General features: G+C 52.2%; 1 protein-coding gene across 1 annotated transcript in view; it reads right to left on the bottom strand.

The window, feature by feature from the left end:
* Positions 1-12,962: 12,962 nt before the first annotated feature.
* The window catches only part of CUEDC1 (CUE domain containing 1), a 16,701-nt gene continuing 9,402 nt past the window's right edge, over positions 12,963-20,261 (bottom strand). Inside the window, exons 3-9 of the mRNA XM_006889254.1 lie at positions 19,365-19,491; positions 18,562-18,757; positions 17,267-17,350; positions 15,411-15,482; positions 14,569-14,662; positions 14,041-14,099; positions 12,963-13,030 (exon numbers count right to left, since the gene is read on the bottom strand). Coding sequence (XP_006889316.1) covers positions 12,963-13,030; positions 14,041-14,099; positions 14,569-14,662; positions 15,411-15,482; positions 17,267-17,350; positions 18,562-18,757; positions 19,365-19,491 — 700 coding nt within the window. The remainder of the gene's footprint in view (positions 13,031-14,040; positions 14,100-14,568; positions 14,663-15,410; positions 15,483-17,266; positions 17,351-18,561; positions 18,758-19,364; positions 19,492-20,261) is intronic.

Here is a 20,261-nt window from a genome sequence, read left to right as displayed (position 1 = left end):
ATTTGTCAATCAAGTTCTCCATACTTTGCCTTTCCCCTGAGCTCCATATTTTTATCTCCACAAGAAAAAGCCTCAAATCCTCCCAGACTCCGCCTACTGTACCTGAGGCTGAGGAGGAGGGAGAGGAAGTTGGAGAAGCCTCTACTGTTTGTTTGCATTCTCTCCCTGAAACCTCACATCTATGCACAGGTAGCTATTATTAGCCACATTACAGATAAGAAGGTGAGGCCGCAGAGGGTGAAGTAAGTGCTCTGGTTACTAACTGCTAGAGCCGGGCTCCCTGCCCCGCCTATGCGCTATTCAGACCACACAGCGCTTCCCAGGCTGTACCTAACGCTAGAGGACGCTGAGCCAAGCGGGTTAGCTGGGGATGGCGAAGCCTAGGGATGCACCCTAGCATCAGTGGGTTTAGAGCAGTGGGTTTCTCTGTTATCTCAGGCTCTCTGGAACCAGCAGTTCACGCACAAAACTCCTTTTCCCATTTGCTAAAATGTGGATGGCAGTGTCAGCTCCCTCCAAGGCTTATTGTGAGAGTAAACGTGATTATTCACTCATTCATGAGAAGCCCTAACCGCAGTTCCCGTACATCGCCTTCTTTTTTTTTTTTTAATTTTTTTTTTTATTTTTTTTTTTTGTGTGCGTGTACCGTCAAATCAGATCTGACTGGTACAGGAGGATATTGCGCCTCCTTCTCCGGCAGAGCATCTGGTGGATTCGAACCGTGTTCCTCTGGGAGTGCAGTGCAGCTTCTTGCCACGTACATCGCCTTCTGTGCCTGGAATGCGGCAGCCTGCTCTAGCCTCTCCACAGGCCCAGGGTCTCCTGAGAGCCTGAGAGGCTGCCGGCTGGGACAGCAACACTTGGGAGATACTTCGTAGATTAGAGTTTTATTTTCTGGTAAGATGGTTCATACATTCAACAGGCTATCCCATACAGAGAGGGAGGAGAATACAGCCTTCACTCTCAGTGTGAACAGTGCCCAGCACCCACCCTGCTCCACACCCCTGCCTGTGCCCTGGAAGGCTGCACCACCGGTCTCCTAGGTCTTGGACTCCAGTCCTGTCATTGGAGGTCGTGGCAGGAACTGGATGGGAGACACAGGAAAGCACCATTGGTATTTAGTTCCCTGCTTCCTTCCCTGCATGGTTGAAGAAAGGGCATTAAGTGCAGGGGCCCTCCTTTGGCCACTGCCCACAGCCCTGGCTCGCCAGCTTCCAGTCACTCTTCCCTCCTTTGCCCCTTCAGGGACACAGCAAATCACCCCCAGCCCCGTTACTAGCCGTCCCTGTGATTCACCTATGCCCCACCCCATCTTTACAGACATGTGCTTGTACAGAGTTTGCATGGGAGTCTATCAGACAAACAGGGAAGACCTCCAGAAGTGGCCCCAGCATATTGATGAAATCGTTAATGCACTGCTCGTTCATGGCAAGGAGCCAGGATTAGAAAGCAACTCGCTGGTTGCTTTTTTTAAAAAAAAAAAGAAAAAAGAGAAAAGCAAATATAAAAATGTTTTGACAGCAGCTGTGAGACACGTGCACACATACACACTCATATGTATATTGATGCCTTTGAGTTATAGTGTTGGTAGAGTATTGAACACACCATGGACTGTCTAGAGGACAAACAAATCTGTCTGGAGGAAGCGTAACCAGGGTGCAGACAAGGATGTGAAACTTCCTCTCACAGTCCTTGGGCATGTGGTCAGGGGGTGGGGGAAAGTGGAGGGTCAGTGAAAGAGAGGAAGACCCTCCCCAACACAGACTGACACAGTGACCCCCAACAGTGGACTTAGCATGGTGGAAATGGTGAAGATGGTTCTGGAAAGGGCAGCTTTTGAGCAATTGTGCTTTTAGTGGAGGCCACCTAACAACACATATACATACATTCTCCCCCCCTCCCAATATGATCTAGTTGGTAAGGAGTTGTGCTGCCAACCCAAAAGTGAGTGGTTCAGATGCACCAGATGTTCCGTGGAAAGATGGGCAGTCTCCTCCCAACTCCTCCCAAACAGACCCTGAAAACGAAAGAGAGAGAGAGAGAGAGAGATGCAGAGAGACAGAGACGGATAGAGAAAGAGGGTTGTGTGTGTGTGTAATTGTTTATGTCTCACATATTTTTTTATTTTATTTTTTAGTGTGTGTGTATGTGTGTGTGTGTGTGTGTACCGTCAAATAGAATCTGACTGGTACAAGAAGAGATTGCCCCTCCTTCTCCAGCAGAGCATCTGGTGGATTTGAACCATGTACCTCTGGGATTGCAGTGCAGCTTCTTGCCAATAGGCCACCAGAGCTCCCTGTCTCACATACTTTTAGGAGATATCAGTTCTTAGAAAAAGACATCAAAGCTCCCTTCCCCGCCCTGCCTTTGCTTTCTTTGTGCTTGAATGCAGCAGGCCTACAACACTAACTGGGTTGCAACTGGACACAGAGCATGGAGATCAGCGGATGCGCCCCCTAGAGGTCAGCTCCTAAAAGTACATGGTTTAAGAAGTCAGCACGCTGTTCATTTACATCATCTCTGTCGTTAGGTGCTATTGAGTCCACTAAGGCTCATAGCGGCTCTCTGAACAACAGCTCCATCCTCACCATCTCTGCCATGCTCAAGCCCATTGTGACAGTCCCTGGGTCAGCTCATCTTGTTGAAGGTCTTCCCCTCTTTCGGGGACTCTCCACATCTCCCAATATAAAGGCATGAGAAGTGGGCAGCCCGCATTCAGCCGCACTGGGTGAGTGCACCCACGTGCTCTCCCTCCCTAAGTTGACCTCTTTCGCCAGCCTTTATCACTCACTTCACTCACCTGAGAATGTCCAACAAGTCTTCTCTGAGGGCTGGCCCCTGGGATCTGATCTTACCTCTCTCTCACCAGCCTGGTCCTTTGCACAGAACTGGCCCTTCATGAGCTATCGATTGCACAGAGTGTGGGTGCATCACACCAAGTCAAGACAGAGGAAGCTGACTCCCCACTGATACCTGTCCCCATTCCTCCCTCCCTCCTAGGCCAGCTCTCCCCTAGGGGTGCAGGACTCAGAAGGAAGCTGTGGTTCAATGGAAATCCCAGTCAGCCCATCTTCAGTCCTGTGTACCTCCCTGATTAAGTAATCCCTTCTCTGTGGCTTAGTAGTAAGGAACTGCACTGCCAGTCCAGAGACACACAGTTCATATCCACCAGCTGCTCTGTGGGAGAAGGATGGTGGGCAGTCTTCTCCAATGCAATTTACAGCCTCTGAAAAACCCCAGAGGGTCAGCTATGTGTCAGTTCTCACTCAAAATTCCATAACAGCCTTGGTGATACAGTGATTAAAATGCCCAGCTGGTAACCCAAAGGAGCGGTTTGTACCCCATCAACCGATCTGAAGGAGCAAGATAGAGCCATGTGCCCCGTAAACATTAACAACCCTGGACACCCGATGAGCGGCTCTGCTCTGTCCAGTGCTCACACTATGCATTGTAACTGACCCGACAGCAATAGGTTTGCTTTTTATGATTCTTTGGGCCTCAACACCATCTGTAAAATGAGGACGATCATAGTACTTGCTGCATAGACTTACGGTTAGGAGTTGATGGGTTACGACTTGCCAAGTGCTTAAAATAGGAGTGACTGATGCTGAGCTGAGTTTCTGGCTTCTCATTTAAAATCAATAATTTCCCCCAACAACAATCACCCTTTACAGAGCTTCTTCAAAAATTACTTGCTCTGTAAGCAATTGTGCTGGGTGTTGAGCAGATAGAACAGAATAACAGTGGCCTTGCCCCCCAAAACCAGGAACCCTGATAGTGCAGTCATTAAAATACTCTATTAATACCCACTAGTTCCACAGGAGAAAATGTGGCAGCTGGCTTCTGTAAAGATTCGCAGTCTTGAAAACTCACTGAGTTTTCATTCTACTGTGTAGAATAGGGTCTCTATAAAGTCCCTGAGAATTGGAATTGACTCTGAAGCAGCAGGTTGGTGGATTGGTTGGTTTGCCCCTGATCCAGTTCAGCAGAGAAGACACACGTTTTGCTCACAGTATCCCTGGGAGCTCTGTCTCCTTTTTAAAAAAATTTTATTTATTTTTAAAATTTCCATTCATTCACTGTTGTTGCACACTTTCTTCCCTGACCACCCCCCCCAGTTTGCTTTTCCCTTTGAAAAGTAAAAAAAAAATTTCTTTCATTGTTATACAATTCCCCACAACCCCTCCCCAGTCCATGCCACTATGCAGCTTTCATTCTGGATTTTTGTCATGACAATAATACCTAATCCTATATTCCTTTTAAGCAGCTCTTTCCCTCATCTGTTTCAATGCTGTGTACATTATTTACCCCCTCTTTTCTTAGTTTCCCTCCAACTCCGTTGCCAGTCCTGTTTGACAACAGTAGCACTATGCAGTATTTGTCCTTTTGTGACTGAGATATTTCACTCAGCATAATGTCCTCGAAGGTCATCCATTTTGTATAATATTTCATGAGATCCTTGTTTTTTCAGTGCAGCATAGTATTCTGTTGTGTGAATCCTTTTGTGGTCAAAGCAGCTGGATCAAGACAAGCCTGGAGTATAAGTGAACTGAGGCCCCACATTCTCATCCCAATCCAACCAACAACCAGGTCTTTTGTGGTTGAAGTCACTCCGTGGGCTTCTGCAGCCAAAAGCCGAATGGAGCCTCTTGAGAGCAGGCCTTTCCGGCTGGTGTGGACCCTTCTCTTGGAAAACAGAATAATCTTTAACTTGCTTATGAACCTTCTGGGGATGCTAACCAGCAAGTCTGGAATGGGGCCAGAAATTGTGCGTTTCGAGCACATTCAGGTGATGCCACTGTGCAGTCTGTAGAGCCTAGGAAACCCCTCGGGCCCAGATGAACCAGGACGGTCACCCTCCCCACAGACTGCATTTGGAATAGCAAGACAGGCATGTGCTGGGTTCTGGGTGATGATCACAGTTCCTCCCTGGAATATCCTCTTGACTTGATAAAGATTTACTCTCGGGAAATGAGGTCCCTCTACTCCCCAGGTCGAGTTCATGGGGATTGGAGTTAATGTAAACTTCTTGTTGGTATGTGCTCAGAATTATGAGTCAGAATCGACTCCTGCCTGCCCCTCCAGCTTCCAGAGACTGTTAGGCAGGCAACAGAAATCAGAAGAGATCGTCTTTCTCCTGCAGAGCAGCTGGTGGATTTCAATCACTTGAGTTGGCACTAGTGACCCTTTTAAAAAATTATGCAGACATATATTTTTGTTTCTAAAGTCATACAAAATATTTGACCATGCATGGCCTGTCTCTTCCGGACGGACAGGAGATGGTCGAGGCCTCCTTTCTGGGAGAACAGCCAACGACTGCTCCTTCCGGAGATGGCCGCCAGGTGGCAGTAGACGCACGCAGCCCCGTTCAGCCCGCCATCCCCAGAAATTTCCAACTCTCCCTCCCGCTGGCCCTGCGAGCTAATCCAACAAATGAATTTGTGCTGCGATAATGGGCAAAATGAGTTCATGCGCTTCTCTCCGGGCAACATATTTGCCTTTTAATGGAAATGCTAAGAGATTATTTTGAAATCCAGATAAAGAACGCTAAATGGGGAGTTGCAAGACCAGTGTTGGATCATGGACAGTACTGTTCTTGAGCAGGACAGATTGTACTGATGAGGAATCCTAGAATTTATCGCCTGCCCTCCTCTGATATATAGATTGATTAGATTCTCGTTCTAGAGCTCAGCTGTCTGGGTTCAAATCCAGGTATAGTACCACTTACTGACGGTGATGTTGAATAATGACTTTAACGTTTTTCTATGCCTCGGTTTCCTTATCTGTGAAATGGAAGCAATAGTACCACTTCCATCTAACTCTTGTGAGAATGATGGAATGTTGCTGAACAGGTTTCTGGGGAGCTTTCAGAGTAAAAATAGAGTAGGAGGAAAGGCCTGTTGACTTCCAAACAGAAGCCAATGAAAACCCTCTGGATCACAATAGAGTATCACAATAGACTGTCTGAGCCACAGTCACAGGAATGGTACAAGATGCTACCGTCTCTTCTTCTGTTGTGCACGGGTTCTCCACCAGGCAAGCCAGCTCACATCACCAAAGTGCTATCAGGTGCCATCAGGTTGTCTACAACTCATAATGACCCTACAGACATTTCAAGACCTTGCCCTGGCCAGCCCCAGCCTCACAACCTCGCCTCACGCAAGCTTATCACGCACTGGTAATTTCCACAGTAGACAGCTCCCGTCCCCACCTTCCCACACTTTTCCTCCTTCCACCTTCCTCAGATTGAATTTTCCTCCTATAATCCTTGCTTCCCACCCCCAACCAGGTGCTCCAACCCTGGATCTGATAGGAGAACAGAGAGAGGGCTGAAGCCACAGCATGGTAACAAACAGTCCCTTTCTCTGGGCACAGCAATCTCCAGGCCCACAACCCCCTTTCAAGTTGGGACTTACAGATGAGCCCTGTGTGAGGGTAGAAGACTGAGTGGGCCTCTGATGCAGCCCATCCCCCGCCCCCAGTCCTAGTTATGTTGTTTCCCTGGGCACTGAGGACCCGTCATTAGCAGGGGCTTATTTTCAGCACCCCTATTTGACTTAGTAGTGTATTGTGGTGGCCTAGTGGGTACAGTTTTGTACTGCCAAACCAAAAGCAGGCAGTTCAAATCTACCAGCTGCTCTGAAGAAAAATGGGCAGTCTCCTCTCGTGCAGTCTGTTGCCTCTGAAACCCCCCTAGAGGGTCACCTATTGAGCTAGTTCAATGGTTTGGATTGACTAAACCCTGTAATTGTTTTCTTCTTCTATCTTCTTGGTTACACTTTCAGTCTCATCTCCACTAATACTGGATGGTTCTCAAATTGTTGCATCTTTTTAAAAAAAATTGTTGCATCTTAAAATAACCTAGAATGCTTTTAAAATCTGATTCCCAGGCCAAATCCCAAACCAAAATATATTAGAATCTCGGAGTGGGCCCCAAGCATCAGAAAAGAATGTGCGCAGTAAGTCTGAGAACGAGTGTGGTGTTTCTCAGTTAATGCATGCAGATCACCAGCAAGCCTGTTAAAATGCACATTTTTTACTCTGTAGGCCAGGGATAGCGACTCCCAGATGGTACATGCTGATGCTGTAAGTACCACAGTCAAACTCTGAGTAGTAAGGGTGTAGAAGTATAATCAAAGCCTTCAATGTGCATCACAGTCTTCGAAAGGCAAGCAGCTGTGTTGCAAACCTGAGGGCTCACAGTTCGAATCCATCAGATTTTCTGCTAGAGGAGGAGGGGCAATCTCCTCCTGTGCCAGTCGTATCAGATTCGACAGAACACAACAAGGGAAAAAAAGGGGGGGGGGAGGCATGCCAAAATGCCCCAGAATGCCAGAGTTAGCAGATCCACCACAGGCCCGCTCAGCAATGTGCACGTCAAGTAAGTTCCCAGGTGATGTCTCTAGAGTGTGCAGCATACTTTTGACCAGCAAAGGGTGTGTGTGTGTGTGAGAGAGAGAGAGAGAGAGAGAGAGAAACAGACTTTCACTTCGGCTTTCCAGTGGTAAGGGAGAAGGCTCATCTTTCTCTGCAGAGCAGCTGGTGGGTTGGAACCTTTGTGTTGGAAACACAACACCTCACCACTGACCCACCAGATCGCCATCCAAGCAAGTATGGAATAAAGGCTGTGGAGTTAGACAGCCCTGGGGAAGCCTTCTGGCTGCAGACTTTGCTAACCATTGGTCTTTGACCTCCCCTGAGTTTCTAAGGCTGCGAACTCTCTACCAAAGTAGGCTCTCCTGAGGAGCAGCTGGTGGATTCCAACCGGCGACCTTTAGGTGAGCAACTGGGCAAAGCTAACTGAGCTGATCTAAAACCCTCTCCACTACCCAGCGACCTGGTCCTCAAACTCGATGACAAACTTTAAAATCATGGGGAGCCTTAGAAAATACCGATGTCACGGTCTCAGCCCTATAGGTTCTGGTTAATTGACTGAGGTGTAATCATCAGGATTTTTCTCAACAACTTGGGTAATTCTATTGAGGAAGTGGTTAAATAGCTTGACTCCTAGACCAAAGGTCGTCAGATCAAATCCCACCAGTCCCTCAGGGGTAAGACGTGAACTCAGCTTCCCTAAAGATTTATTGCCTTGGAAAGCCTGAGGGCCCGTTGGCTCAGGCCTGGGGTGGGAGGTCGGAAGCAACTTAACAGCAGTGGGTGGGGTGGGGTTTCATCTCTAGGGTTTCTAACTCAATGGGGAAGCTAATTTGCATTTCAAGTAGGTTCCCAGGTGGCTGTGGTGTTAAACCCCAGGGATTGGGGGTGGGGGAGGTTCCCAGGTGGCTGTGGTGTTAAACCCCAGGGATTGGGGGTGGGGGACGCACCTCTTTTTGCTGTATCTTACTGTGGATTCTGGCTTCTAGTAATTCCACGTGAAAGAGCAGAATCGCCCCGTAAGGTTTGCTTGGCCAGACCTTTCTTGCTGTGAGCAGCTGGGTGGGTTTAAACTCCCAACCTTTCAGGTTAACAGTGCAGTATTTAACTGTCGTCACACCTGTCCACGTTGTTAGGTGCTGTTGTGTCAAGTACACCTCATAGTGACCTTGTGGACAATGAATCTGAACCTGGTCCTGCCCTATCCTCAAGATCTCTGATACACGCGAACCTTTCCTTAGTCTGTGTTGATCCATCTTGTTAGGGGTCTTTTTCTGACCCTCGCCTTTCCTAGTACGAGGTCTTTTCCCCCCAAGGACTGATTCCTTCTAACAATATGCCCAGGGTATGTGAGACGTTTCACCATCTTCGCCTGTAAGGAGCATACTGGCGGCACCTTCTACAAGACAGATCGTTCGCTCTTTTGGCAATCCCTGGGATATTCAACACTCCTCTCCAACACCAACTCAAAGAGCTCAGTAAATAATGCTCAGAGCTAGAGCCAAGTGGAGGTTGGGGTTGGGGCATGTCTTGGTTTGCTCAGTGCCTGACGCACATCTGTAGGGTCCGGGATGTCACAGTACAAGTTTACTGGAGTCAACTTGGAGGTGGGGCCAGACCCAGATGGTGACTCGTTGGAGAACACGGGTCGATTGTCTGGCAGAAACCAGATAGAATGCAAGACTTGACATTGCGGGGGCTCGAGGAGGGGATCCAGGTGACCCCAGAAACAAGGCCTGGTGGATGGCAGTCGCTGCCCGGCCGGGCACAGTAGGCCAGTCTGCTACGCCTAGCTGGAGGGTGGTGACGGGCGGGGAGGGGCACTGGAGTTTGAGCTGGAAGCGCTCAACCCAACCGTTCGTTTAGGGATGTGACGGGTCTGCAGTTTTGGCAACCAGCTGGCTTTGGGTTTCTCTATCAGCCAGTGGCTTACTTTCCCTGAGCATGCAGGAAGGCGACAGCTGGACCGGTCCTTTGGGTCAGCAAGGCTGTGCTGTGGCCAGCAGGTGTCACCTCCTGGTTACCTGGGCGCAGGCTCGGCCTTCTACGGGTTAATGGGGGTGAGTGAGGCGGGAGGCCTGTGGTTGCGTGGTGGGCAGTGAGCCCCAGCCCACCTAACCGGCCACATCAAAGCATCAAGAGAACACGGTCTTTATTACAGGAATTCCTATGAAAAAACCCACAGAGAAGAGGGGAAGCTAACAAAGCCACACACACAGACACGGGACTGGGACTTCCCAGCCTTACACACAGCACAGGGTCCCCTCTTCTGCCCCTGGGGTCAGGGCCCATCAGGAGCTCTGGCTCGGGCCCCTCCTTCCCCACTCGGTCACCCCACATACCCTGCCCCTCTCGCCTCCACCATGGTCTGGAGTCGGGCTGGGGCCTGAACCCTGGACCTGGACAGGACAAACGCTCACAGGCCCCTATCCCCATGCCCACAGGACCCCAGGTGGTTTGTGGCCCCGCCAAGGACCGGTTCCTGTTCGTATCCTAGCTGGGCTGACCCTTTCTCTGGGCCCCTAAGGCCCCTGGCTCTCTGGCGAGGTTGGTGTGTGTCCCCATCAGGTGACAGATGGGCAGGGGTCAGTGAATCATAGCCCCTCCTCCTTTGCCTGGCAGTGTTAGGCAGGATAAGCACTCACAAAACTGGAGTTTTCCTTTCCACCTTTTTGCTCTTCTCAAAGGGCACCCATTAAGCTCCTCTGCCCCAGGGCCCCTAACCCAGGCCTTGTCCTCAGACCTGCACCCCACACCCTTAGAAGTCAGCGCGTCTTCTAAGCCAGCCATGGTGGGAACGCAGAGTCCCTTCCAGAACTGGCTGAGGACTATGGTGTCTAATCAGACTCCTCCAGCCCCAGGTGTGCACCCTTCCCGTCCCCCTCCCTGCTGGGTGTAAAAGAGGGCGTGGGCTGCAGGGGTGACCCCGGCAGCACATGGGCCACTGCTCTGGGTGGCTCCTTGCGGGGGCTGTGGTGCGGCAGCCGGGGACACACCGGGGTAATAGGCAGGCAGGTCATGGGAAGGACACAGGACGCCCAGGGGAAGTCGGGCAGGTGTGGGGTGGCAGGTGCGGCCCTGCTGGGGCGACGGGAAAGGGCAGGAAGCAGGGACTCCATCTTCAGGTCAAAGGGCCTCTTGTAGGCTCGCTCAGCCCTCTCTCACACTCCAGCTTGGGCCTCTTTTCTGGAATTTTGCTTAAGGAGGGGGCTGGCTCCTTCATTTCCATTCATTGCTCAATGAACAGCCTGGCTACAAAAGGGGCTACGATTGGCTGCTGCCTCTTTGGGGGGTGGGTGTCCCAGGTCCTTCGTCCAATCGCAGCTGGGCAGCGCCGGGGTCTCCGCCCCAGTGAGAAGCGGTAGTGGCAGTGGTGGGCTGGACGGTGGCGGGACAATCGCGGGCTCCAGATTCAAGCACCATCTGTTCAGCTGCAGCTGGGCCCTTGGGCTGGAGGCTGGCATGGTTCTCTGGCTGCCCTAACCGGCTCAGGTCATCTCCAGCGAGGAGCTGTTGACATCTGGGGAAGAAAGGGATACAGGTCTCCCTCAGAGATGGTCACTGATTCCTGCAGAGATTGGTCTTGGGCCAAAAGCTACTGAAGACAAGAACCCTTTGCTTTCTCCGGGGGCCTATGTCACCCTTGGAACTCTTCCTGGGGTCAACCCTCCCATCCAGCCTCCTGGAAACAGCTCCAATTTGCACAACTGGCAGGGATTCAAAATGGGATGGGCAATAAAATTCCAGGTGGAAGAAATGGCCAAGTGAGGAATAGGAAAGTGCCTGGTCCACTCAGTGTCACAGCAGGAACTCAGAGGAGCTTCATCAAGAGGACCTGATGTCAGGAGCCACTGAGTCAACTAGGACTCAGAGCAACCCTACGGACAGCGATGGAAACTGTCAAGCATAGTCCTCGTGGCCTTTGTCCTGCTCCTGCCCACTGCCGCAGCCATTGCCCATCCATCCGGTTGAGGGCTTTCCTCTCTTTTGCTGACCTTATACTTCTCCAAAGGCCTGGTGCTCCCTGACAGCATGAGTGTGAAATGAGAGGCACTGGTGGGGCAGATGGGGGGAGGGGGAGACACTGAAGACTCAGCAGACTGTACTCACAAAGTCCCACCAAAAGGGCAAGGGAGGAGTGTGTCTAAAGTGGTGATCTCAGGATGGAACGCAGATAAGGCTGCTGAAGAGACTGTGGGTTCTTCACTGGGTGAGGGGTGTCTACAAGGATGGTGAAGGAAGGGGAGGAGGAGGAGGGAAATGGGCAAGGCCAGTGAGGATGGCTTTTGTTCACCTCCAGGGTTGGGAAGACCATTGTGGGGTGCACTGGGGATGCAGAGCAGAGATGGAGGCTCTGACTCTGGAGCCAGCTGTCTAGGAATGCTGATGCTGTAAGGAAGGTGGTGGTGTCAGAGAGTGTGGGGAGTGGAAAGACTTGAGGGGGTGAGACCAGGGCAGTGGGAAGAGCTGGTAGCCAGGCGGTGGGAGAAGGCACAAGAGGAAAACCAGCACAGAGGAGGGAGGGTCACAGGAGCAGAGAAGGGAAGTTTCAAGAAAGATGATGGGCTTATCAGAGGTTGCTGGCTGGGAGAAGGCCCTGGGCTGGGCAGGCAAGCTTCCAGCATCAGTTCAGGACTGGTGGGAGGCCTGCCAGTCCGGATGGGGAAGGAGGACGCAGATCTTCATCAGTCAGGAGATGAAGGCAAACACTGAGAACAAGGAATCAAGAACTGGTTTGTGAGGCAGGGAGGACGAGGACGTGGACCGGAAGAAAGAGCTGGGAGAAATGGTGAGCAAGGCTCTGACAGAAGCAGGCTGAGCAATCCCCATTGTCCCTGAGGCCAAGGGCAAAGAGGAGGGACTGAAGACCGTGGCACATGGAGGGATTTCCCCTGGCATTCGAGAGGACTGGGATGTGTGGGCACAGCTGTGGGGTGAGGAAAGCCGGTGGGGAATAGGAGGGGTCTGGACTCGCCAGGTCCCCCGCCCCCTCCGCCCACAGCAGTGAGAGGTGTTGCAGTTGAGTCCTCTGTGCCCTGGTTTATCTTGCCTCCATGAAAAAATCTGAGGGCACCAAGCATTTCTCCATCCCTGCAGCAGGCAGGGTCCTCATCTGGCTATGGCTGGTTGCAGACCACCCAGCCGGAGCAGGGAGCTGGAAAGCACTGTATGTGTGCCCTCTCAGTAAGCTTGGGTTCCCTCTGCAACTGGGTTGTCAACTACTCATGGCTAAGAATACGCCTCTAGAATGCATCTGGCCTAAGCAGGTGGGTGGTTCTCTTATCAAAGGGAGAGATAATAAAAAAATAAATGCAAAGACTAGTTCCCCATGCAATGGGGATAGGTGTGTCGGAGTCAGTGAGACTAGCTCAGGACAGAGCAGCCTTCTGAGCTGCTATACATAGAGTTGCTGTGAGTCACAGGCAACTCAACGGCACATAACAGTTCCTATGCAGAAGTCCATACTCCCTGTTACCATGGCTTCGAGGAAGAGACCCAAGACCTGCTCTGCTGCCTGAACCCCGCCTCCTGGACTCCTGGGCATGAGGGTGGTGCACCCTGGGCAGAAGGGTGCTAGGTCTCACCTCTTACTGTCCTTCTCTGAGGGTTTCCTCCACCTTGGGTGCCTCCTGCCGCCTTCCTCGGAAGTCTTCATCTGAAAAGCAGGGGGACACTGCTGCGTTATTCCCCCACCCACAGAGCCTGAATCAGACATGTCCTCCACGCTGTGTAATGCACAGACCCACCTCTCCTCACTTCAGGGGACATGGGTCGACCTGGCCCTCAGGTTGGCGCCGGCAGGTGTGGGGGGAGGAGGAGCAGCACATGGTGGGGGTGAAGACATGTGGGTGCTTGCCTGGCTTCATGGGAAGTTCCTGCACCCCTCTCTGGTCCTATCTCATCATAAAGGGGGTTGGGGAGTTAGATGACTTACTACCCAGGTGATAACCAGGACCTGCCAGTTCTTGTTTCTGGAGGTTTGTGGGGTTTTTTTTAAAAAATGGTCTTTTTAAAATTTTTTTTAATTTTTTATTATTTTGTGTGCGTGTACCGTCATATCAGATCTGACTGGTACAGGAGGATATTGCGCCTCCTTCTCCGGCAGAGCATCTGGTGGATTTGAACCGTGTTCCTCTGGGATTGCAGTGCAGCTTCTTGCCACTAGGCCACCAGAGCTCCCCGCTCCCCCTCTGGAGGTTTTTGGACCACCAGAGGACCCCTCTGATCTGGGGATAAAGATCATGTTCACCTGTGAGCTCAACAGGGAATCATCAGGGAGGTCCTCTGGCCTTTAGAGAAGAACTAGGTGAAATTTTAAAAGTCTCTGGGTCTAGTGCTTGCTTCTCAAATTGAGGTTCCCCCAAGTGACTAGGCCTGTCTGCCCCCTCAGGGATACAGAGAGCATTACAGAGAGCAGTGTAGAAACACTAGCTGGCACTTAGTCTACCAGTGAAGATCGGGGGGGGGGGGTGCACTGGGCTCCCTGGTCAGGGGCTAGAGGCAGGCAGGCAGGCAGAGAGGGTTCCATTCCTGGCTCACTGGCTCACAATCTTGGATGTGTCCCCAGGCTGCTCCCTCTTGCCCTGGTGAATCCACTGTGTATCACCCAGGACCTTCAGTGGGTTCAAGGTGAACTCCCCACTCCCACCCCATTCTGAGCCTCACCACAAGCGTGACCCTCCACGTCATCCAGGAGATTGGCTGTGGATGCTGCAGCCCCCAGCCTGCCAGGGTGCTCAGGAAAACAGATAGGACTGATGGGCACTGGAAGCCCTCCATGCTCCCCACCCCCTCCCAGCCCCAGGGCAGAAGGCAGTCTCTCTGCTTCCTAGCCTGGAGGGTAGACAGCACACAGCATTCCTGGGGTCACTGAGCAGCCCCTGACCTTACCCCATCCCATCCCATCTCTGGATGATTCTCCTTTTCTCTTGATTGTTCAGTTTCTAGTATCCTGGGTCCCTTTTGAAAAGCAAGCATGGGAATTTAGAAGAAAAGAAGCAGTGAGTGGATCAGTTCAACTAGAAAAATTAATGGAAGGGTATGCTGATTTTAAGAAAGAACACTTTCCTCCTACAGACAAATTAACAACTGAGGGGAGTAGAAAAGTTAAGACAACTTCAAACTTCTGAGCTTACAGGAGTATAGCCAGGGGCCACCCACCAGTCCCATGCAGCCCCCGACTAGAAAGGATACGACTGATGCTTCAACAAGTGTTTCCTCTTGGACTTCCTCATCTTGGTCTTCTCTGAGAAGGCCCTTGCAAGTTCAAACAGCTTCCTCCGGGTGGCTGCGGGCAAAGACTTGTGAGCCGTTTTCTCCACAGTGGAGCACTGACAGGGGAGCACCCCAGGTCAGATGGGGCAGGATGGAGCCCCCCAGACACAGGCGGGACAGGACGGCAGGCCAGTGTGTGAGCGGGGCAGAGTCACAGGGAGGGAAGATACCGAAGCTTCCACATCTCCTCTGGCAGGCTCAGCACAGGCTGCCCTCTCCCTGCCCTCCCCACGCCACCTTCAGAGTCAGTTCTGAGATTTCCATGACTAACCAGAAAACTTCCTTAAAATGAAGCATGAAGAAGGGCAGTTTCCTCCACACACTGTGTGTTGCCTGTGTGTGGCGGTGAAGGAGGGGTGGTGAGGCCACAGACTAAGGCACGGACGTGTCCGAGGCTGGTGGAACACGGGCCACCTGCCTTGGCAGAAAGTGGGCTTAGCAACAGCTTCCCTACAGACAGACCTGGCAGGCCAGCCCTCCTTAGGACACAGAGGACGTGAACCCCCAAAGCGGGCTGGGGTGTGCAGCATGTTATTTTTCTGCCAACAAATGGCTCAAAAGGATTTAAAACTTAATGTGTATCCAGACTCAGCTGTAGGTAGGGGGAGGGAAGGGAAAAAGGCCAAGGAGCCACTCTGTGATGAACATGTCACATCAGATCATCAAGCCTCAACTGCAGTGAAAATGCTGGGTGGCTCCCTCCTGCCCACGAGCCCACAGGCTCAGCCCTGCTGGGGAGCGAGATGCGAGGCTGGACTCACACTTTCCCATGTGTTTTAACTTGTCCCTGAATAAGGCATCTTCAGACACAGCAGGGTTGGCTTCGATGGTTCCTGGAAGGGGAGACAGTTGTTGAGATAGGGATGGAGTCAGGTTGGAGAGGACACTGTCATGGTGGGAGTGAGGGGGGGTGTTCGAGAGGCTGTCCCTTAAGGTGACTAAATTAGGCCTTTCCTTCCATTTAAGGAAGGCAGCAAAGAATACCCTTCTTTGGTAAGTCAGGTGCTCAGAACAAGGAGGAGAACTGGCGGGGGTGTGGGGGTGTGGGGTGTGTGTGTGTCTGTCAAGGGCACTTCTTTTCCTGGCTGCCCTCTGTGGGATGGGGCATTGCTGTGGCTTGCTTGCCCTCCTAGTGCCCACTTCCACGCCTCTGTCATCACTGTGTAGCTTGACAGGAGCAGAGGAGTATGTTATACATGAGGACCACCAAGGCCTAATGACCAGAGCTTCTTGCCTGCCCCCGGCCGCCTTCCAAGTCTGTGAGAGCTGAATGGGGTCATGTAGTTCTTGGCACAGAGCAGGGGCTACCAGTGGGGACTCCCTCCTCCTTCCTTTCACGTCAGCCTCTCCCTCCTGGTCATCAGACAAGGACCAGAAGGAGAATGGGCCAATATGAAAGTCAGAACCCAGCTGTCTGCAGAGTTTCCTGCTCCCTCAGCACCCATTTGGGTCCCCCTCTGTCCTCCTGAATCCTCTGCTCTCCCTGCAATACGCCTCGCCCAGGGTCACCTTGGCAGCTAAGTCCCCTCTGATCCATCTCAGCAGCGCTGGCGTCTCTAGTTAATTCGGGATCAAGGACAGGAGACTCTCTTTAAACTCCCAGATGAATGTCTGGGGGAAGGGATCTGGCTCTCCTGTTGCTTACAAATCAGTATCTCGGGATTTCAGCTCCCCACCCCCATCCTACCCCAGGGAGAAAGTCCCATCTAAGTAAATGCTGATAAGCCTTTTCCCTAAGGCAGCAGGGGGACCAGGGACTGACTGACTGGGGCTCACAGCTCACACAGACAGGCTTCCGGGACCTCCCTGGGCCGAGTCCCCAGCCTTCAGTCCCTCATCCCTACAGCACTGAGGCCACCCCCAAAAACCCCTCCCTCCTCGCTAGGGCTCTTGCCTCTCACCACCACCACTGACACCTTAAATTCTCTCCTTTCCATATCTGGCAAATGGGTGACTGAATAAAAAAAGGACCCCTCCCAAATTAATCCAGCCTTTGTTCACACCTTGGCTGTAATCAGTAATGTTCTCTCAGATTTGCTGCTCAGTCCTATGTGTTTCTTGTTTATGTGTCTCCAGCAGCCCCCAAAAGACCAGAAACAGTTCCCCCAAGCGGAGGTCAAGCACTGAATGTGCTGGTCCTCTGTGTCCCGGTCTCCTCCAAGGACGTTATGTGGAGCAGTGCTGCGGTGTCTCAGAGTGGAGCCACCCTGAGCAGGCTCGGCTCATGCACTTGGCCGAGGCTTAAACCCAGGGCTGCTGAGAGAGCCTGTCTCTCCATGGTGGGCACAGAGGTAGAGTAGAACTCTCTCCTCTCGCCCCTATTCTTTGCCTGTCTGTCTGTTTTAGGGTTGAAGAGGCTTCCCCACCTTTCCTCATTCTAACCCTAAGCCCCAAATATTAAAAGGAAAGGTGGAGCTGGAACGCCCAGGCTCTGGGACTTTTGTATGAGTGGCTGTGTCAAAGGTTATTTGGGACCTTCCCAGGTCCTTGGACATCCAGGACCCCAGGCCATTGGACATCTGTGTGAAAGGTTATGTGGGGCTCACAGGCCCTCGTACATCTGTGAGAGGGGTTACCTGGGGTCCCCAGGCTCTTGGACATCTCTATGAGTGGTTACCTGGAGCAGGAGATGGGAAGCCAAAGTCGTTTCCGACAACCACGCTGCTGGATTTGGATTTCTGGGACTCGTATTTCAACCGATCTGGCAAAGGACCATATTCCAAACAGGGAAGTCAGCTCCTGGGCTCCCACAGGAGCTGTGACCCAGGACTAAGCCCCTAGAATTGCACACAAGCATGCCCCCAAACCCTATATGCACTTCCTGGCTCTCAAAGAACCAAGGTAACACAAACTTTATAAACATAAACTTACTTTATAAACGTGAATGAACATGGAAAGAACTTTTTAAAGAGAAAAGCGAACTGGGGGCCAGGGGGTGGGGAGGAAAATGTGCAACAATGAATGAACGGAAATCGAAGTTTTCTGTAACCTTTAGTTAAAATATCAATAAAAATAATAAAATTTTTAAAAATTCAAAAATAAACATGTGAATGATGTTAGAGTTGTCGGAGTGGAGGAGTCTGAGCAGACAGGCCAGTCCCTTCGTTTAGCAAGAAAGGCCTGCGGCAGAGCTGGGACCAGGTCTGGGCTTCCTTCCCTTTGTTCACCCCACTGATGGACGGTGGCACTACACACACACTCCCAAGAGCCCTCTCCCAACACCCCACCCCAAACACACTCTAATTCTGAAGGGGAGAGGCAGCCAGCCAGCCAGGTCTTTGGCCCATTTCTTAAAACTGCCATTGAGTCAGAATAAACTCATCACTGGCTCTCCAGCCGATTTCTGAGTGTAAATGTGGAAGCTGCCCGTCTCTTTCCTAAACTGCTGGTGGACCTGACCATTAGGGAGGCTTGGCCTTTGTGTTAGCAGCACAGCTATGCATGGACCATGCCTCCAGAGCTCGCTCAGGTTCAAAGACAACCAAATATGCAAACCCCGGCCCTCTTAAGAGCCCCTGCTCTACCCAAGGAGTCTTGCCCTCTGGGGCCTGTGAGCTCAATCATTCCATGTCTGCCCTGGTGCCTGGCACTGTGCAAGGCCAGCTATCACTCATCTCTGGTGGTCACCTAGTACACAGGCCAGTGTCCACACAAAGCAGATGCCCAGGGAAGGAGAGGGCATGTGGGAGCACAGCCCTCCTCCCTAGGGCTGAGCGAAGTGAAGTGCTTGGTTAAGCAGGCAGAATTCTGGGGCTCCCACAAGCAAGACTTGGTGGGACCACGTGGCACCAGGACCAATTGGCTGGTATTTTCCCCTCCCCCTGAGGCCTCAGCCTAAAGCCAACATCAGCTCCCTCCCCCAGCCTCAGCCCTGGAGGCAAAGCAGTTGCAGTGCCCCAGCCCCTGCACCACCTCTCTCCAGGGCGAGGAGGAAGTCACGGTTCCGCTGCAGCTCCTTCATGAATTCCTCATTCTGCAGGAAGAGGGCAATCCTCTCATCCTCCAGGTACTGCTTCCAGCGGTTCTCCTGGTCTCGGGGCCCTGCCCCAGCCCCTTCCAGGAGAGTGCCTCTCTCGGCACTCCCGGGCTTGGGGCATCCAGGGTTACCCTGCGGAGGAAGACAAGCGTGTGCACGTGTTACATAACCGCTCACGCACACCTGAGTGCACACACATCCTTTCCCAGGTTCCCCAGCCCTGCCCTGGGGTCTTCATCTCCTACTGGCACTTAGCCACCAACCAGAACCCAACAGAAGGGGCTTGAGTCATTTTCTCTGATGGGGAAGCAGCCAGGGTTCCCAGACCATTTTCCCTCCTACTTTGGACCACTCTTTGATAGCATGCAGGGGTTCAGTGGAGCACCAGCTGCCTCTTGGTGAAACTCCCCTCATGCCAACACTTGGGGAGAAATGTTTTTCTGGAGAGGGGAGGTGTCCCTCTGCCACTGGGTCTCCATCCCCATCCCCCCCCAGCTAAGGTGAGCACCTCTGGGGGCTGTCACTTTCCCTGGGTACAACAGGAACCAGAGCACCTCCAGGAAGTGATGTTTTTGGTTCACTGTTCTTTCCCTACAAACCCAGGGCAATGAAAACTGCTCAGTGATGGTTCAGATTCAGGGAAGTGCAACTGGCTGGCACAAATCGTGTGAGCCCCAGATGGCGAGATGGAGAGGCTGGCCTGGCAGGCGGGTGTGGGAGATGCTGACTGTCCTGTCACCTGTATGCTGTCCAGCTGCTGGGGCAGGATGCGCAGGAAGTCATCGGGGAGGTTGCCCAGCAAGGGTGGGTTCCAATTCCGATAGCGCCTCTGGCTGGAAGGGGGGCTGGTGCCCAGCACATCGATCCTGGAGGGGTGAGGGTGGGGGTAACAACGAAGAGGAAGTCGTCAGGCTCGAACACAGGTCTCCCAGCTCATCAACCAGTTCCTAAAGCGGGTCAGATCCTTCCCCCTGAACTGCAGCTTAGAAACTTCTCTTGGTCCCCACCGCTCTGCAGGGCAAAGGATTCAGCCTTTTATATCCCTGCAGGAGGCTCTTTGTAATAAGGCCTCGGGGAACTCCCCAGGCTCAAGGCTTGGGCTCCTACTGAGCCATTCACTGCTCTGCAATCACCCGCCTAGGTCTCTAGGTCTAGAGAACTCTCTTCTTGGTCTGATGTGGAGGTTGCAGACTTCCAGTTAGATGTGGATGAGAGTCCTCTAATGACAGCAGGAAGCATTGCCTCTGTTCCTGTCCCCAGCCCCCAGCATTGAGCTCGTGGCTGAGTGACAGATGTGGGCCAGCTGAACAGAGGCAGAAACCACTCACAGCCCAGCCTGCCAGCGTGTTGCTGGGCTGGGACTGAGGAGGAGGAGGTGGGGGAGACGGGGCACTTGGATGCCCTAGAGGTCCCTGGTACCAGCCCCGTGCAGCTCCGATTCAGCCACAGCCAGCAGGGTGGGAGTGGCTGAGACCCTCCTCTCTTTCTGAGACTAATCTTTGCACCAAAATTTGTCATTTCCTTCCCAAGGTGTTCCTCATGAGACTGCATCTCAGAGTTCTGAAAAGGCTTATGATGGAGGTAGCTGAGTCCAAGGGCTTCTGACTCCTAGTTTCTTTGCGAGACAAGTTGGGGG

The sequence above is a fragment of the Elephantulus edwardii genome, unplaced genomic scaffold (genome assembly GCF_000299155.1).
Source record: "Elephantulus edwardii isolate Elephantulus edwardi_28Jun2011 unplaced genomic scaffold, EleEdw1.0 scaffold00077, whole genome shotgun sequence".
Classification (NCBI taxonomy): domain Eukaryota; kingdom Metazoa; phylum Chordata; class Mammalia; order Macroscelidea; family Macroscelididae; genus Elephantulus; species Elephantulus edwardii.
The sequence above is the reverse complement of the archived record's forward strand: the minus strand, read 5'-3'. Positions and strand labels throughout refer to the sequence as shown.